The following is an 18,046-nucleotide window of genomic DNA, read 5'->3' on the forward strand; positions in this document are numbered from 1 at the left end:
ATCTCTTAACATCCTTCTTTTATCCCCCTTAATGCTGGCCAGGTTAACAAAAAGTACCATCTCTTAACATCCTTCTTATATCCCCCTTAATGCAGGCCAGGTTAACAAAAAGTACCATCTTTTAACATCCTTCTTTTATTCCCCTAAATGCTGGCCAGTCAATGTTTCTGAAGGAATGTCTCATGTGACATATGCAAGTGTGTGTACAGATAACAACTCACCATGACAGTCTAATGGAGATCGATGTGGTATATTTATTCACAGCAATAATTGCCGCAGTCTGTTCCACCTCAACCCTCCAGTCTGGCATTTAAGAAAGCTAATATTTATATATTCTCAGTGGGTGTCAGGCCGGCATAGGTCAGACTTAATAACCGTGATGTTTATTATCATATGTGTCAAGAAATCTCCTAATGTGGGATTACTTTTAAGATGTTTGTGTCAGTAATAAATGTAAATCTGGCCTCAGTACCTCCAAGGATGATAGTTAGTATGCAGGTGAGATAATGAGTTGCGTTTGTACATAATGTTCTAAGCCACCTGTTCCCCCACCTGTGATCACGAGGAAGGTTCACCAACAGGGTCATCTCAGTCTTGTTAGCATTGTACGTGTTCCGGATCTGTCATTTGGTGGGCCACAATGTTGAGCTTCATCAGAAGACTTAGAAGACTTTTGAGGGAACGGGATAATGATGTAGAATAAAATACAATTTGTGAGAGCACCAGGTACCGACATGGATGGTGTAAGGACATTGTTTTGTGGTCTAAGACTCGATATGATTATTTTGGGGAGGTGAAATAAAGTTGCTAGCATCGTAGTAATGACCACCAAGCCACCTGACCAGAGTTGATCATTTTGAAGACGACCAAGCAGATTCTGTTGAGCAATTTGTAACCAGTGATGAGTTTGGGTTTATCCACTAAACTGATGATGACGTCAGTTCTTCTGTGGAATTCTTTTTAACCAAGAAGGACACTTTCAACACCTGTGGGGTCCAGGGACCCAAGCATCATTGGTGGAAGTTTGTGGACCTTGTCAAATATTTGGTTAAAACAATATAAGGAACCAGCTCCATCAAAACAATCCATCAGTTAGGCTCAGAACTTTTCAGTCACCCCTTGAATATTTGAATCCTTGATAAATTGCTGTTACATACATCATGTTAATGCCCAGATCAACATGACTGTGCCAAGTTACAACAGGAAATTGTAAGATAAGAGTCCGCTAATTGATCACAACTGGTTGTTACAAAATTAGGTAATCAACACAACCATACAATAATTGCCTGCTGACACTAATTGATAATTGCTGCATAAAATATCTATTTATCAATAAATTCAGGATGGTGTTTATAAGCATATGAAATTATTTAGCAATATTTTCAGGGGGTTTATCTTTTCACAATGTGGCTGTGTATCTGTAGGTTCATGTGACGTAATTTTGTGAAATGACAAGATTGACGTCTAGTCGTCTACTGAGTGTGGTAGAATTCAGTATATGTCAGCTGACTCTTTGTCATCTCTCAGATTTTCTTGAAAGGTATTTGGAAGTCTAATGAAAATGATTACATGACACGTGTTATGGATAACAACTTCTTTTATTCTTTTTCACCTCATTTCAGAGCTAAGTCTTGCCCCTTCATCAGGTGGGGGAAGAAAGGATGAAGGAGCAAGAATTAGTTCTGGAATGTGGTGATAAAGGATAAAAAAGTTGTTTTCCATAAAACATGTCATGTATTCACCTCTCACATCTCATGCAGTTTCAGAATGGCTAATCAATACATGCTGGTATAAACTGCTGTCACTACTCACTCACTCATTTCACTCACTCACTCACTCACGCACTCTATGTTACAGGGCTGTTACAGACTGTTCGGAATGGGCTACGCGATACAGGCTGGTGTGAAACTGCTGTCAGCTCTAACAAGACTCCACAAACAGCCCCGACTACTGTTTGATGCTCTGTTCAATAAAGACAACTTCAGACTCGGTGCCTTCCTGGGATCTTTCTCAGCGTTATTCAGGGTACGTAGATCCATTCCTGACTCTTCATGAGTGAGTGATTACATACTTGACTGAAGCAGTTCTTAATACCTCTATGTAACAATGTCTGTGAATAAAGTTATCTCTGAAAGACTTGTCACAGACAATATATGGGTGAAATGCTAATGGACAACCATAGCAACATTTTGTAGAGGATATGGTCAAAGGGAGATAACTTTTGTCGATACTCGAAACAAGCAAGACAGTTTACAAATTTTGTTTGGGCTTCCATGTGTTCTAGTGTTCATAGTAATATTTAATATATATTTTATTTGTAGTAGAGTGTATTGACAACAAATTTCTTGTCAACAGTAGTAGATACAAATATTTATCATCTAACTCTGGTCTCTAGAGGTGTCACTTCAGTGAGATCAAACAATCTCTCCCTGTAGATAAGGCAACAACGAAATTGAATCTCAAAACATTCAGGCTATTGTGACATCATCAGTTACCATGATGTCACAGTCAAACAACATCACTTACCTGCCACTGAAGCAGGCAAGCTGTACTTTCTACATCCAAGACACAGCTTATTTAGGACATAAACCTACTGTGTTCAAAAATTTGATGTAGTACTTCTGTGGATAAGATACCTTATATTTGAATTTTGGACTGAGTGCATTAGAGGTTTCAGATATATAGATAAGAGATATCTAATCCACAATGTGACTACCAGTGTGTATTCAATATGTAGTTGGTTTTTACGCAGTGAGTGAGTGAGTTTTACGCCGCACTCAGCAATATTCCAGCTATATAGCGGCGGTCTGTAAATAATCAAGTCTGGACCAGACAATCCAGCGATCAACAGCATGAGCATCGATCTACGCAATTGGGAACCGATGACATGTGTCAACCAGGTCAGCGAGCCTGACCACCCACGCCTCTTGCGACAAGCATGGGTTACTGAAGATCAATTCTAACCCGGATCTTCACGGGTCTTTTCAGCAGTCATTGTAATATATCAATGTGTATGCTGTGGATAGATCATGGTTTTCATGTGCAGGTTTTTGTGTGAAAAGATTTCAATGTGCAGAGGTGTCATTTGTAACAAGGATGCCATGTTTTCAACCAATCAGAATCAAGCATTCTTCAAATACATTGTAGAATACTGAATGCAGCTGAAAACAAAAAAGTTGGAAGAATGATGTTAAGAGACAAATAGAATCTCATTGTAGCAGCCATTGATAGTATGTATATCAGTACTAATCTCATCTTTCTTTAAAACTCATCAGCATGTGTCAGAGTTTTACCCGACACTGATGTGAGATTGTGTGTTGCAGCTGGTGAACTGTGTGTTGCGGTGGGTACGTAACCGTGACAGCAGCTTCCATGGTCTGCTGTCCGGGTTTGTCGCAGGCTGGTCCATGCTGTGGTACAAGAGTACAACTATCGCCCTCTACACTGCCACCAAGATGGCTGAGGTACGCCATTGTCGTCATGGATAATGTTTAATTAACACTGTGGAAGGAATTCTTGTAATCTGTACTGTGTTCTAACATTAACACTGAGAGGGACATTGTTGTAATGGGTACTATGTTTTAAAATTAACACTGAAAGCAATTTAATATTGGGAGAGGTCATCATTTCAATAGTGTATTTTATCCAAATTTTAGTGATGATGTGATGTCAGCTATTTTACTGGTGAGATTTGAGGAGGGAAGTGGATGTTATACCCATATATGGATAAAATATCCTTGTGAAAACTGTCCTAATGATACAAGACAATTACAGACAGGAGCAATGCTTCCAGGGGATGAAATATCCTATACATGGGCAATAATTACCAAATCATTCTAGACTGGAGTTTGATAACTATTTTCATTTCTTCTCTTTAGTTTTAGAGACAGACTTAATAAGGCAAGATTCTCTTTACCTCTTCATAGTTACACCATCAGTTATTAATAGACACTCGGTAGCTCAGTAAGGCTGGATAAACACAATCTCCTTACACAGGTTATTTACCATCCCAAACACTACACCCTCTATGTATGGAACACTGTGTTACAGATGCTGTACGTCAAGGGGATCCATGCTGGTTATCTCCCTTACATCAAGTGTGCTGATATTCTCATATACTCCGTGTCAACAGCTGTTGCCTTCCATGCTGTGAGTTTCGGCTGTACAAACAGATGATCACTATCATTAGAAGTCATCTGATGTAGAATGTAAAGTTTGTACTATATTCATGATTCTAAAAGCCCTGACCAACTTGTTGACCTGGAGTTTCAACCATCATAGCAGTAAGCTTTGTGCAAGTGGATCCTGGCCCCTTAGTTCTGTGTATACAGTACCTCAAGCAAATTTACATTATAAGTTGTATGCTATAAAAATGGTTAATTATGTTTAAGTTGAGTGTGTGCAAACAATTCAATGTATAAAATAGTTTAAATAAAGCACTGAAAGTCGGTAAAATAAATCTGTACATAGTGAACTCAAAAACAGCTAATCGAACGGTCTTCGAACTCCGGGCACTGCATGCGTCATATTATGACGTCATACGATTGTTAGCGATACAGCTTCTTGGCGGAGAGTTTGGCAGTTATCGTGGCAGTGGGTAATGTTTTTTCCAGTTGTCACCCTGCTTGGAGGGGTGACACGGAAACTTGTTAAAATGTCATTGACCAAAGAAATTAAAGTATTTTACATAATTGCATTTATAAGCATGATTTTAACAAGTCTGTATCGACTTTGCCTATTTTGTTCATGCTCCCCTTCCCACCTGTTGGGTGTCACTGTGTAGATATAGTGTGTTAGTTACAATGTGTTGACTTCTCCCCAGGCTGTGCTGGAGCCTCACACACTGCGGCCGGCATACTGGAAGTTCCTGGTACGGGTCACCCATGGAAAGTAAGTGCATTCACACTTGGGGGCACATGCTAATCACAGTACAACATTCACAACCTCACTGAGGGGACCTGCTAATCACAGTACAACATTCACAACCTCACTGAGGGGCACCTGCTAATCACAGTACAACATTTACAACCTCACTGAGGGGGACCTGCTAATCACAGTACAACATTCACAACCTCACTGAGGGGGACCTGCTAATCACAGTACAACATTTACAACCTCCCTGAGGGGCACCTCCTCACAGTACAACATTCACAACCTGCCTGAGGGGGACCTGCTAATCACAGTACAACATTCACAACCTCACTGAGGGGGGGGGACCTGCTAATCACAGTACAACATTCACAACCTCACTGAGGGGGACCTGCTAATCACAGTACAACATTCACAACCTCACTGAGGGGGACCTGCTAATCACAAGTACAACATTTACAACCTCACTGAGGGGGACCTGCTAATCTCAGTACAACATTCACAACCTCACTGAGGGGACCTGCTAATCACAGTACAACATTCACAACCTCACTGAGGGGCACCTGCTAATCACAGTACAACATTCACAACCTCACTGAGGGGCACCTGCTAATCACAGTACAACATTTACAACCTCACTGAGGGGCACCTGCTAATCACAGTACAACATTCACAACCTCACTGAGGGGACCTGCTAATCACAGTACAACATTCACAACCTCACTGAGGGGCACCTGCTAATCACAGTACAACATTCACAACCTCACTGAGGGGCACCTGCTAATCACAGTACAACATTCACAACCTCACTGAGGGGCACCTGCTAATCACAGTACAACATTCACAACCTCACTGAGGGGCACCTGCTAATCACAGTACAACATTCACAACCTCACTGAGGGGCACCTGCTAATCACAGTACAACATTCACAACCTCACTGAGGGGACCTGCTAATCACAGTACAACATTCACAACCTCACTGAGGGGCACCTGCTAATCACAGTACAACATTCACAACCTCACTGAGGGGGACCTGCTAATCACAGTGCAACATTTACAACCTCACTGAGGGGGACCTGCTAATCACAGTACAACATTTACAACCTCACTGAGGGGGACCTGCTAATCACAGTACAACATTTACAACCTGCCTGAGGGGGACCTGCTAATCGCAGTACAACATTTACAACCTCACTGAGGGGCACCTGCTAATCTCAGTACAACATTTACAACCTCACTGAGGGGGACCTGCTAATCACAGTACAACATTCACAACCTCACTGAGGGGCACCTGCTAATCACAGTACAACATTCACAACCTCACTGAGGGGCACCTGCTAATCACAGTACAGAGGTGCCTCCCTTGGTTGTGCCTGGATCTGGACCTGTCAGTTCAGATTCCAGCCCTTATTGGCAGCTTCATTACATAGGGTTGCTTTTGGTCAACTGCCAGGGATCTTTCTGATGTCTATTATGTGTAACAGCTGTGATTATTATTTCAGGGGCTTCCAAATGGCCTTGAGGAATGTTTTGACATATCATAGAAAAGGTCAAGGTCATGAGTTGAAAACTTTCTTCTCTTTCTAAAACCATATTCATGCATATATTATTGACCTTTGTGTACCTTCTCCGAAATGGTCCATCGTTGAAAAGAATTACACTGATTTCCAACATACATGTATTGAGTGTATTGAAGGAATTGTTCCTGACATATACCTATAATAACACTTAGAATTATGCTGAATGGAATGAAGTGTGTATGTTCATTCAGACATGTGGCTTTCATGCCTTCGTTTGTGCTGTCCAAGTTCAGCCTTGTGTAATGTGTTGATCATTGTTTCCAGATTCTGCCATATCAACCGGAGACTGCTGGACGTGTTTGGGACCAATTCCTCCTTGATGTACCCAGACTACTGGCCTACCTACGACCCAAGGTTCACAAGCATCAAACCTCCCACCAGTTGATGACATGACCCTTCATAGTGCCATTGTATTCTCATAGTTGATATATCAGGACAATATTTCATCAGAGTGTGACACATCAGGACACCAGATGATACCTGGTTACATTTAGACACCAGTATTTGACCTGTCGATTCACTATCGATGCATCATGGACAGCAACATTTACCTTGGGTCATCACATGGACAGCAACATTTACCTGGGGTCATCACATGGACAGCACCATTTACCATGGGTCATCACATGGACAGCACCATTTACCTTGGGTCATCACATGGACAGCAACATTTACCTTGGGTCATCACATGGACAGCAACATTTACCTTGGGTCATCACATGGACAGCAACATTTACCTTGGGTCATCACATGGACAGCAACATTTACCTTGGGTCGTCACATGGACAGCAACATTTACCTTGGGTTGTCACATGGACAGGACCATTTGCATTGGGTCGTCACATCGACAGCAACATTTACCTTGGGTCGTCACATGGACAGGACCATTTACATTGGGTCGTCACATGGACAGCAACATTTACATTGGGTCGTCACATGGACAACAACGTTTACTTATGGGAATTAATTTGGGCACTGACATATATTACACATATTGACTTGGGATACCAACAATCAGTGTGTTTGTAACAGTGAAGCCAGTGCCTTCTACAGGTGTCAATGCATTAAGAAGCCAGTGTTTTCTACAAGTGTCCATGCAGGTCAATGTTTTCAACAGGTGTCAGCACATCAAAGGACAATGTTGATGCCAAATCAAGATGCCAATGATTACTATTGACTAATGTGTCACCAGCTGAACAGTAAATACTCGTGGCTTTTATGTTTCATGGCAAATTCTCGCAATTCCTTTCCTTTAATCTGTCTCTACTTTTCTATCTACTTACCTATACTTCTCCTTGGTTCTTTTGGGGGGTGCGGTGGGTTAGCCTAGTGGTTAAGCATTCGCTCGTCGCGCCAAAGATCCGGGTGCAATTCCCCACATGGGTACAATGTGTGAAGCCCATTTCTGATTTTGCTGGAATATTGCTAAAAGTGGCGTAAAACCAAAACTCAGTCACTCACTCTTGGTTTTTTTAATATTAATTAGTGCTGTTCTTAATTAGTGTCCGTGATTATGATAACTGATGACACAGTAATTATCATCTCCTATGCATTGTGCTGAGGCAGACAGCTCTGACTGCGACACTCCATCTGTAAAATACTAGTGCCTTTTGAAATACAGTAAAGACAGCTAGCCCCTTAATAACCCTAACATACTCAGATGGAATAATAGTAGGGAACTCATATCGCTGAAGAGTGTCTATTCCTGTTATTCAGACTTCATATCTATTTAGTGAAATGTATTTAGTTAGCTGTGTTGTATAGCAGTCAGGTATGACAGTCGGGTACAACAATCAGGTAAAACAGTTGTGTATGACAGTCGAGTATAACAATCAGGTAAAACAGTCAGGTATAACAATTAGGTACAGCAGTCAGGTACAACAGTCAGGTATAACAATTAGGTACATGAGTCAGTTATAATGGTCAGGTACAACAGTCGGGTATGACAATCAAGTACAACACTCAAGTGCAACAGTCAGGTATAACAGTCAGGTATAACAGTCGGGTATGACAGTCAATTCAGGTACAACAGTCTGTTATAACAGTCAATTACAACAGTCAGGTACAACACAGTCAGTCAGGTACAACAGTCAGGTACAACAGTCAGGTATAACAATCAGGTACAACAGTCATGTATAACAATTAGGTACATGAGTCAGTTATAATGGTCAGGTATAACAGTCGGGCATGACAGTCAAGTACAACACTCAAGTACAACAGTCAGGTATAACAGTCGGGTATGACAGTCAAGTACAACACTCAAGTACAATAGTCAGGTATAACAGTCGGGTATAACAGTCATGACAGTCAAAAGTACAAGTAGATTACAACAGTCGGGTATAACAGTCAATTACAACAGTCAGGTACAACAGTCGGGTATAACAGTCAGGTATAACAGTCAGGGGCCATCTTAAGGGTACCTTCAGGTGTCATCTTGTTTTTCCTAATTAGACTGATGCTGAGGACATAGCTTGTTTTGTAACATTAAGCATACATTCCAGGGTACATAGTATTAGCATAATTATTCACAATAAATATTGGACATAATGTGGTGAGAGCACTGATCTTATGGTGAAATGCTAGGTGTGACCAGGTTGGTTATATGCTGCTATTAGACATGTGGAGTTGTATCTCTTTGGTATACCAGGATATAGCTAGCGCTTGGACAGGTGGAAATTGTGGACCCTGCCCTTTCAGCTTTGTTTTGAATAATATCCCTTACCATAAGTGGCAGTCATGGCAAAAAAATATCACAAACTGATTATTGACTACATTGGTTATTATGGCATTCATTCTTGAATGTACTAAAATTGTTCAAATCATGTTCGCTTTAAGTCCAGTGTTTGGCCAAGTCATTGTCAGCATGGTGGTGAAACTGTGGTAGGTTTTGATTGGTTGAGAGAGACACACCCTTGCCTAAATGCACAATTAACACAAAGCCTCTTATACAATTAGTGATTTTGTCATGCTCATGTTTATGTTGAAGAAAGAATATAAGCTTAAGTTTTTTGTTTGATATTTTGGTTCTGTGAATTTACGTAATGTATCAGACTATCACTTACCCCTGACGAGCATTGGTGCTGACCAACTCGGACACATACATGGGGTGGACTGGGACTTGAATCCATGGTAACAGGTTCCTGTAGGGCTTGGATGGTTACCTGAGTACACAGATGAGGTAAATAATTCTATCTACCTGGGTCATGAATAAACTACCTGAAACTATTTCATCACCAGAAATATCACGGCGGGGGACACCAGAAATGGGCTTCACACATTGTACCCATGTGGGGAATCAAACCCGGCCTCATAGTTAGGAGTGGTGGGGTGGGTAGCCTTGTAGTTAAAGCAATCGTTCGTCACTCCAAAGACCCGGGTTTGATTCCTCACATGGGTACAATGTGTGAAGTCCATTTCTGGTGTGCCCCGCCATGATATTGCTGAAATATCGCTAAAAGTTCGTTCACTCACTAAGTTCACTCACTCACTCACACTCACTCACTCACTCACTCACTCACTCACTCACTCACTCACTCACTCACTCACTCACTCACTCACTCACTCAGCACACCAGAACCATGTATGAATAGTTCATGAACAAGTGATATAAAGATGGCTCTGACCCCAATTGTCACCATTTTGAAAAATATTCTTGCAGTATTTGTCATATTAATAAGCAGTGGAAAGTGTATTTCAGCTGTAGTGTCATCTCTCAGTTGCTAAATAATACCCTGTAAATTCATTAGGCATTGACCCCACTCTCTCACTCGCTCTCTTTCACACTCGTTTAATACATTTTTGTTTAGGTTATATGTTACATTTCTTTTTCTCAGTTAAGCTTGTTTTGTTATATTTAAAAGTTGCAGTAGTTCTGTTCAGTGAATGATACAATGTTGTACATGATGCTGGTTGTTTTCATGTTTCATGAAGTCAAAATATTGTCATGATAGTAACATATTAATTTATGTATACCTTTGTAAAGCTATTTTCTTACCAACCTGTCACCTCTGTCTGACATGGTGTATTCAGACTGCTTGTGTCAGCCCTGCCCAGATCTGTGGAGTCACGTGGGATCTGTACAGTCACTGATTGCTGAGCTTTGCCTTAAAATATGTCTGTATGACCATTATATTGTATATTCAGAAAGATATAATATTTATACCATTTTTCAGACTTCAGTGTAGCATCCAGATGTGAAGATACTATGAAATAGTTGTCTTGTTTTGTGATATCGTACACCAGTCATATGTAGTTGTGTTGAATATAGTGTCTCTAGATTATATAGTCATGTGACTTGGAGATTAACAATTATTTATGTTTTTATGTATATCAGATGTACACACACCAGGTAACATGAAGTAATTTTGAACAACAGCATTTCTTATTTTTTTGTAAAGGTGTTTGTGGAGGTTGAGCGTAATGAGTTTAACGTAGCATTCAGAATTATTGCACTTATATAGTGATGTACATGCACGTGTGTGTGTGTGGCTTCTCCTACTTAAGGTTAGCAGTATCTTGGCTCCAGGATGACAGGTCCTTATTTCACCCCCTTAATGCCATACAGGGTAACAACATGTACGATCTTTTAATGTTGGGAAAATGGGAGGGTTAACCTCATGCCTTTATGTCACATCAAATCTCCTTTCACAGAACCTTATATTTTTTTTATTTTTTCTATATTTGGGTATTTTTGTAGTCATCATCGTTTAGTTTCTATTATTATTGTTTGTTTGTAGTAAGTAATAAGTTGCCTATAAATGTGTACAGTGAGCATATATCTATGCACCTAGGGTATGATGACATGTGTCACAATCCCCACTGCTGATGATCAATACTGAAACAATGGGAGTGAGAATCAGGAGCCAAAATGAACTAATTCATAGTTAATCTGACGTTAATTTGCTAATAAGTCAAAGGCAAAATCCAAAATTGTATAGATTAATTTCACACATTATTGTGTATTTATTCCGAAATCAGCAAAATAAAAAACTAGGAGATGTGACCTGCGAATTACAGCACAGAAAACTCAAGGTCAGGAAGGTCCCAGCATGCTCCAAACACACATTCTTGCCAAAACCGACATTGACTACTTGACATTGATTTGTGATGGAGAAACACAACAGTTAAAGAGTTAAAACTGCTCTGTGGAACATGTTTTAATAGTGTCGAGAATTAAATTTCAAATTATTGTGAAGATTTCCTCTCAGCTTCTGTTGAAGTTGGTTGGAGTCTGTTTAGCATTGTGATATCACTTGATTTTACCGTGGCCCCACTTGTTTTGACCATGATGTTAATTGAATGTAACATTAATTTAATGTCACATTGTTTTATCATAATATTACATGGTGTGTGTCATCATGATGTTGTATGGTTTGATCATGGCATCACACAGTTTTATCATGATGTCACATTGTGTGATTGTGGCTTGACAATGTGACCATATTGTCACATGGTTTGATCAGTCATCACTGTTTGATCATAATATCACATGGTTTGAATGATATCTCACATACTGTGATCGTGCATTGTTTGATCAGGAAGCCAAAAGGACATTGAACAATTGTTACGCCTCTCCGCCTAAAGCTCTCTGGGCTTGCATTACTACCTTCTGGTTGTCACAGTAACCCTCGTGTCCATACCTTGTATTTATGTTATCAACTTCAATGATAAATATTTCTCTTTTGTACATGATTCAGGTAAACATGAGATTATGCTCAATTCTATCCTGCATGAATGACTATGTGTATAGTGTCTAATACATAAGTATAACATGTCTTTGACAAAGATAACCCAGTTCCTCATTAGATGTACCAGTGTAGTATGTATTGTATATTGTGCTGTCAGGAAGTGACCTGGTTGGACATTACCAGCTAGTTCGTCTAGTCCAGTGTGTATCTTGTTCAGCCTTAGACTTTTACAGCCACAATGACCTGTAGTCATCAATCTGAAATAATAATCTGTGTTCAAGCAATCTCCTTAGCATTAAATCCTTAACTCTGACAACAAAACATCTCTTCATGAACACATGAGGACATCTTCATGTGAGGCCCTGTTGTTATACTATTTATTCAGCCAATCAGCATCAAGCATTTTTAAATGTTGGCACAAGGGAGGAAAACATTAAGTGTACCTGATCTCTGAATCTCCAAAACTAATATATTCAAGGACTTAAAGACAGCTGATAAAGTGTCATCAAAGTGCTGACATTCGCTGGTGCACAGTTGCTTGCCTTAGGCACCTATGATTACTTTAATCACAGTTTCACCTGGGTAGGTCATCGTCATATCATCAGGTGGTAAACTTCCAATAGGTAAGCCGACAAGCCTGAGGGTAACTAGAATATTGTTCCAAGTCAAGTTAAACCACATTACCTCTGAGCGGTCAAAGGTATATTTGTGTTCTTCTTGGGTTTTCAAACCGATTTCAGAAACTGACACCTCCTAAACTAGATGGCAAGGAAATCAAAACAAATAAAGGCTGAAATCTGATTCGCTCAGGACTCCACACTCCTTTCTCTAGATTGGGTGGTCACTTATGTTTCATGTGACAAGACCCGGGGGTGTCCTCAGATCCTGACAAGAGCTGTATCAGAGTTAGAGGCAGTGTACTAAGGAGATTGGTTCATGTTAGTGATATGCATGTATGAACTGAAAGTTGGCATATCTATTTTTCTATGACTAAATGCTTTTCATAACACTTGTGTTTATTCGTTTGTTCTGGAGTTGCTGGTCAACCTGTAAAGAGAAGGCTGATCTTCACAGGTCCTATATCAGTCTGAAGGGAGAGGGCAGTGTCAGTGAGAAGGCGTCGATGTCATTATTTAGCAGATTTAACATGTTTTACAGATTCCTTGGCTCTTTCCAACTAAACAGAAAGCACTGGAAATTCACGTCAATATATATTGACAGACGGTTTTTTTTTATGGATTTGGCACTTAATCAACGCTGTCGGGTTTGTTCATTCTCTGCTGATTTTGTAAATCTTTTACTTCATTCCTCAGATTGTTTGATGGAATCCTGAATGTGTTGCGTGTGGAAGTACACAGCTACGTTCAACTAATCATATAAACACTTGCCGTGACCAAATCAGTTAACTCGGACCTCAGCCTCGGCCTGTGTGTTGTAAGGTCTAGTGGGCGGCAAAGATTGCGCCAGAATAGAAAGTTATACATGAATAAATAATACCATTGAGATTAGCAATACTCCCAGTCGAGACGTCAGCGGCATGAGTACCCCGAAGGATGAGGTACCAAGAGTGCATTTATGTTATCCCTGAACTACCTCGTAATATCGGGGAGTCCGCCCAAAACGCGAATTGGTTTGTTTGTTGTTTAACGCCGCACTCAGCAGTATTCCAGCTATATGGCGGCAGTCTAAATAATCAGGTCTGGACCAGACAATCCAGGGATCAACAGCATGAGCATCGATCTACACAATCGGGATACAATGGCATGTGTCAACCAAGTCCGCGAGCCTGACCACCCGATCCTGTTAGTCGCCTCTTACGACATGCATGGTTTACTGAAGATCAATTCTATTGATACATGCCCATGTTCGGGATTTCCTCCACGTTAAATAGATGCCCTAGCTGGAGCTGAAATGGTATTCGAAACAGAGTTCGATCCAACCCACACAATCAGCTCCGGCCTTTGGTCCGAAATGATCATAAATTGTCATGGTAATGTGACTGTTTAACAGTAGAATTATCTCAGCTACGAGAACACCCACTGATCCCGGAGGTGCGAACACTATATGCTATAGCGATTCATAATAAGACGCTTATTATATAGTCGGAATCGATTTTCTACAATTCCGATAGGTAACAGAACAGGGAGTACTATTACGTGGGGAAACTCACAAAGTTTTCAGTAATATATACTGTCATAAGTACATTAAAACCTTGTGAGTTTCCCCCCATGTTCATGGTATGTTATCGTTCATATATTTGTCAGGGTAGGGATTGCGATCTGGTAGAATCTCCGATTGCGATTTGAGTCTCTACTTGTAGAATCTACGATCCTACTAGTAGAGATTGCAATCGGAGTCTCTACTGGCATAGAATCAGATTCTACCAATACAATTTCCAAATCGTAATCTCTACCCTGACATATACACTGCCATAATGTTGCTGGAATATTGCTAAAAGCGGCGTAAAACCAAACTCAGTCAGTCAGTCTAAAATCGGAGATAAACACCAAATCACTCATTCACCGAATGTGAGACAGGTAGCTCAACGGAACGTCTCCTATGTCGCTAGTAATGACACGTAATGAGGTACATATGAAGATCAAATTATTTAGGGAATGTTGTTTCTGGAACATATATGTCACCTTAACATGACCCTTGGACGTAAAATTAATTAAGAAACCTTCACCTTTGTTATTGTCGGCAACATCAAAGGGTGTGTTGATGAGACGCCTGATATCAGTAATATGGTTATGTCTACCTGTCAGCTACAGGTGAGATCAACACAGCCAATAATCACCAGCTTACTTTCGTTAACGCGCACTTGTCTGGTGATATCTTACCGTTTACCCGGAGTTTCAGGTGTAAATAAACAGGTGTGTCCCCAAACAGAGGTAGGTCCAACAGTTCTGACGTTGTACTTGTAACACTTTACATGCGGCAGGTAAAAACACTTAGTCTACTATCTGTGTACAACACTCCTACTTTTTCACAGGCGAATTCAGCTTTATTAATAGGTAACTCTTAAATGATACTCCAGCTATTAAAAAAAGATGTTTGTATGCAGTTTGGTCAGTAGTTTACTTTGTTTTAACGGACAAAAGAACTGAAAGAGAAATATTATCTTGTATATCATTCCTGGTCCATTTAACTGGTATGTGGTCGATTTTCGTTAGATCAGATGAAAGTTAAATTGTTACCACTGCTGAGATGTATATTCTTCTTCTCCAAGTTATCCCCACTCATGTTAGAAACCTTCTTTTCAATGTGGTTTTCGTCATGTTTGGCAATGGCAACTAGGAAACTGTTTCCTGGGTCATGTCGGCAACGCGTTACCGATATTCTACTGAACAAGTATACCTCGATGTTTGATCATAAATCTCTTGAATTGTCCGCTTTATGTAGTTCTATATTTGAATGTGAATTGTCTTTAAGGGTTATTAACTCTGAATGTTATGAAAAACCTATGCCAACATTTACATCATGTATGAATTTTCTTGGTATACGAAACTTCCGTAAAGGTAAATGCGAATAATATTATCATGAAAGTGTGTGTGAGGCCTGTTTTGTAATAGAAAGTAAAAGTAATGTTCTAATTTATCGCTCATGCTATGCAGTAGAAACTAATGTGTTCTAACAAGAATATATAGATATTTCTAATTTTATACTGTTTGCAAAAAATATATGAATATATCTTGTTGACTGGACATCGAATCACCCAGAAGCAGTTATTGGATGGCCGATGTAATTTGACGCGGATATCACAGTTGTGCGTTGGATCTACGTTTGCAGAGGCTGAGAGACTGTTTTCATCTTGTAGCGTTTTCATAACGAATGTAAAGTATGGTCGTCAAATGGAATTTTCTTTGAAACCTCTTTAGCCCTGCTGTTTATCAAATTTTGAAGATTGTTGGTGTTGCAGTCAGTCTTCAGATTATTGCTCTTGGTTTTCTGTATGTTCAGATTTTACTGAATTACCAATTACAATGATTCTGACTTACTGACCCAGTATATATGAAATACAATACATCTACAACCTTGGGTAAATATGTGCAGCCTATTTCAACACTTTCACTTACAACACTTTATACACGGGGACATGTACCCCAAACACAGAACCAGGTGAACATTCACCACTGCATAATGAACAGTACAGTATGCAAATAGACATGATAAACGCTCTCTACTTCTACAAGCCTGACATACATGTCTGGGGGGAAACTCCGCGTTATTAGAACCTTTTAGATTGCTTTGACCCTTAGACCGGTCATAAATAAAGCACTGGAAGGCACTGACTTGAAAGAAATCAGAAAGTGAGTGTGTATGTTTGACCTGGGCATGGGCGCGACATTATGCTTCAGACACTTTTATCAGGAATCGAATTATTTACAAATGAATAACAAAGACAACCGCCATGGAACAGATTAAACGAAGGTAAATGACTCGTTCGGGAGCATTTGTCTGTGAAAACATGGCGTTTGGTTGTAAAAGGAATAACTGCAGTGGTAGAACCCATGTTTTCTGGTCCGTGTTATTGTGTGTGTACAATATGAGTTATTGCAGACAACAGAAGCGTGCAATTGTATTTTCATATTATAATACTTTTACCGTGTGGAACATTATTGAACACATTCAGACAAAACAATAAAGGCCAGATTACCGAAAGAGAGTGTTATTATAACTGCTGAACGTCTAATACAGTGTACGTTTCGGTAGGGCGACTTATCTCGATAACCGACACAATCCACTTCTCAAACCATATGATTTCTTGGCATCATGGCGCCAGACTCCAAGGGCCATAAGTTGTCTAATCTCGTGTTCTGTGAGACTTTCTACTTATCAATCTCATAATGATATGGTCCCTTTATCTCTTAAGAGGCCCATATATGATATTGTTCGAGTGTGATGCCTGTTTATGTATTGATCATGTAGCCTGAAGATATTAAGCAAACAAGGTAATAAAATATATTTATTACATAGGCATAGTGTCAAGCTGATGTTTGATTGGCCATTCTGCCACCAAGTGTTTACCCTTACACATAGAGAGACCTAATACCACTCGACCCTCTCGGGAGAGCAGTGGCACAAGTAGGCATAAATACCCATGTATTGGATAATTACTAGGACCCGTCTCCTTCAGCCACTGTAAGAGATGAAAGACCTTCCCGGGGACGGCGAAGATTGTTTAACTGGTTATATGTGTTTGGAACGACACACCAGGGACGCAGCCTCGTGTCATTAAAGTTTAACGTAGGGAGAAATGCATTGATGGAGAGTAGAAGCTGTGTGTTTGTACAGAGCGAAGGTAAGTGAAGTCGACAGAAGGAGATCGGTTTTATGCTATGAAATTTATAGCACTAAGAGTTTATTGATACGCAGTAATTCTGCAGAAATGTTGATAATATTTAGATTGTGATTTGAGCTATACGAATCAGTCCGGACGTTTAAATAATAATTGGTTAATCTGTTTCAAAAGATGATAAAAATAATTCAATTTTCTAAAAATATTCTTTGTGGACTTAAGTTTATATTTCATGTTATTCATTTCGAGTTTTCAAAAATGGAAAAAAATGACAATACGATTTTGCTAGCAACATGTCTCCCTCCAAGGTTTTGGACTGTACACTGGCCAGCACATTCCTCTAGCAACACTGTTGCCAGGGTGCATAAGTCTTTGAAAGTCATTAATCAGTGTCTCTATTTCACTTATATGATTATACACTATCAGATAGGACGTATAGGACATGCCGGGGAGGGTTTCCACTCACAAGATTGCACTCATATATCAGTCGGGGGATTTAACCTGTTCTGGAGAGAGACACCGAACTCCGTGCGGGGTGGAGACAGATGATGTTCGGAGATTATATACCGACGTTGTGAAAGTCTAATCAGAAGATACCGAAAGAACTTGA

The 18,046-nt window shown here is 40.0% G+C and overlaps 1 protein-coding gene across 1 annotated transcript in view; it reads left to right on the plus strand.

The window, feature by feature from the left end:
* Positions 1-13,144, plus strand: part of LOC124290589 (transmembrane protein 135-like) — a 198,692-nt gene extending 185,548 nt beyond the window's left edge. Inside the window, exons 10-18 of the mRNA XM_046727336.1 lie at positions 1,858-2,025; positions 3,324-3,464; positions 4,051-4,149; positions 4,823-4,890; positions 6,715-6,879; positions 6,911-8,299; positions 8,365-8,390; positions 8,430-8,512; positions 8,545-13,144. Coding sequence (XP_046583292.1) covers positions 1,858-2,025; positions 3,324-3,464; positions 4,051-4,149; positions 4,823-4,890; positions 6,715-6,835 — 597 coding nt within the window. The 3' untranslated portion in view covers positions 6,836-6,879; positions 6,911-8,299; positions 8,365-8,390; positions 8,430-8,512; positions 8,545-13,144. The remainder of the gene's footprint in view (positions 1-1,857; positions 2,026-3,323; positions 3,465-4,050; positions 4,150-4,822; positions 4,891-6,714; positions 6,880-6,910; positions 8,300-8,364; positions 8,391-8,429; positions 8,513-8,544) is intronic.
* The last annotated feature ends 4,902 nt before the right edge of the window (positions 13,145-18,046 follow it).

The sequence above is a fragment of the Haliotis rubra genome, unplaced genomic scaffold (assembly GCF_003918875.1).
Source record: "Haliotis rubra isolate DU_JTF1 unplaced genomic scaffold, ASM391887v1 Scf47, whole genome shotgun sequence".
In the NCBI taxonomy this organism is placed as follows: Eukaryota; Metazoa; Mollusca; class Gastropoda; order Lepetellida; family Haliotidae; genus Haliotis; species Haliotis rubra.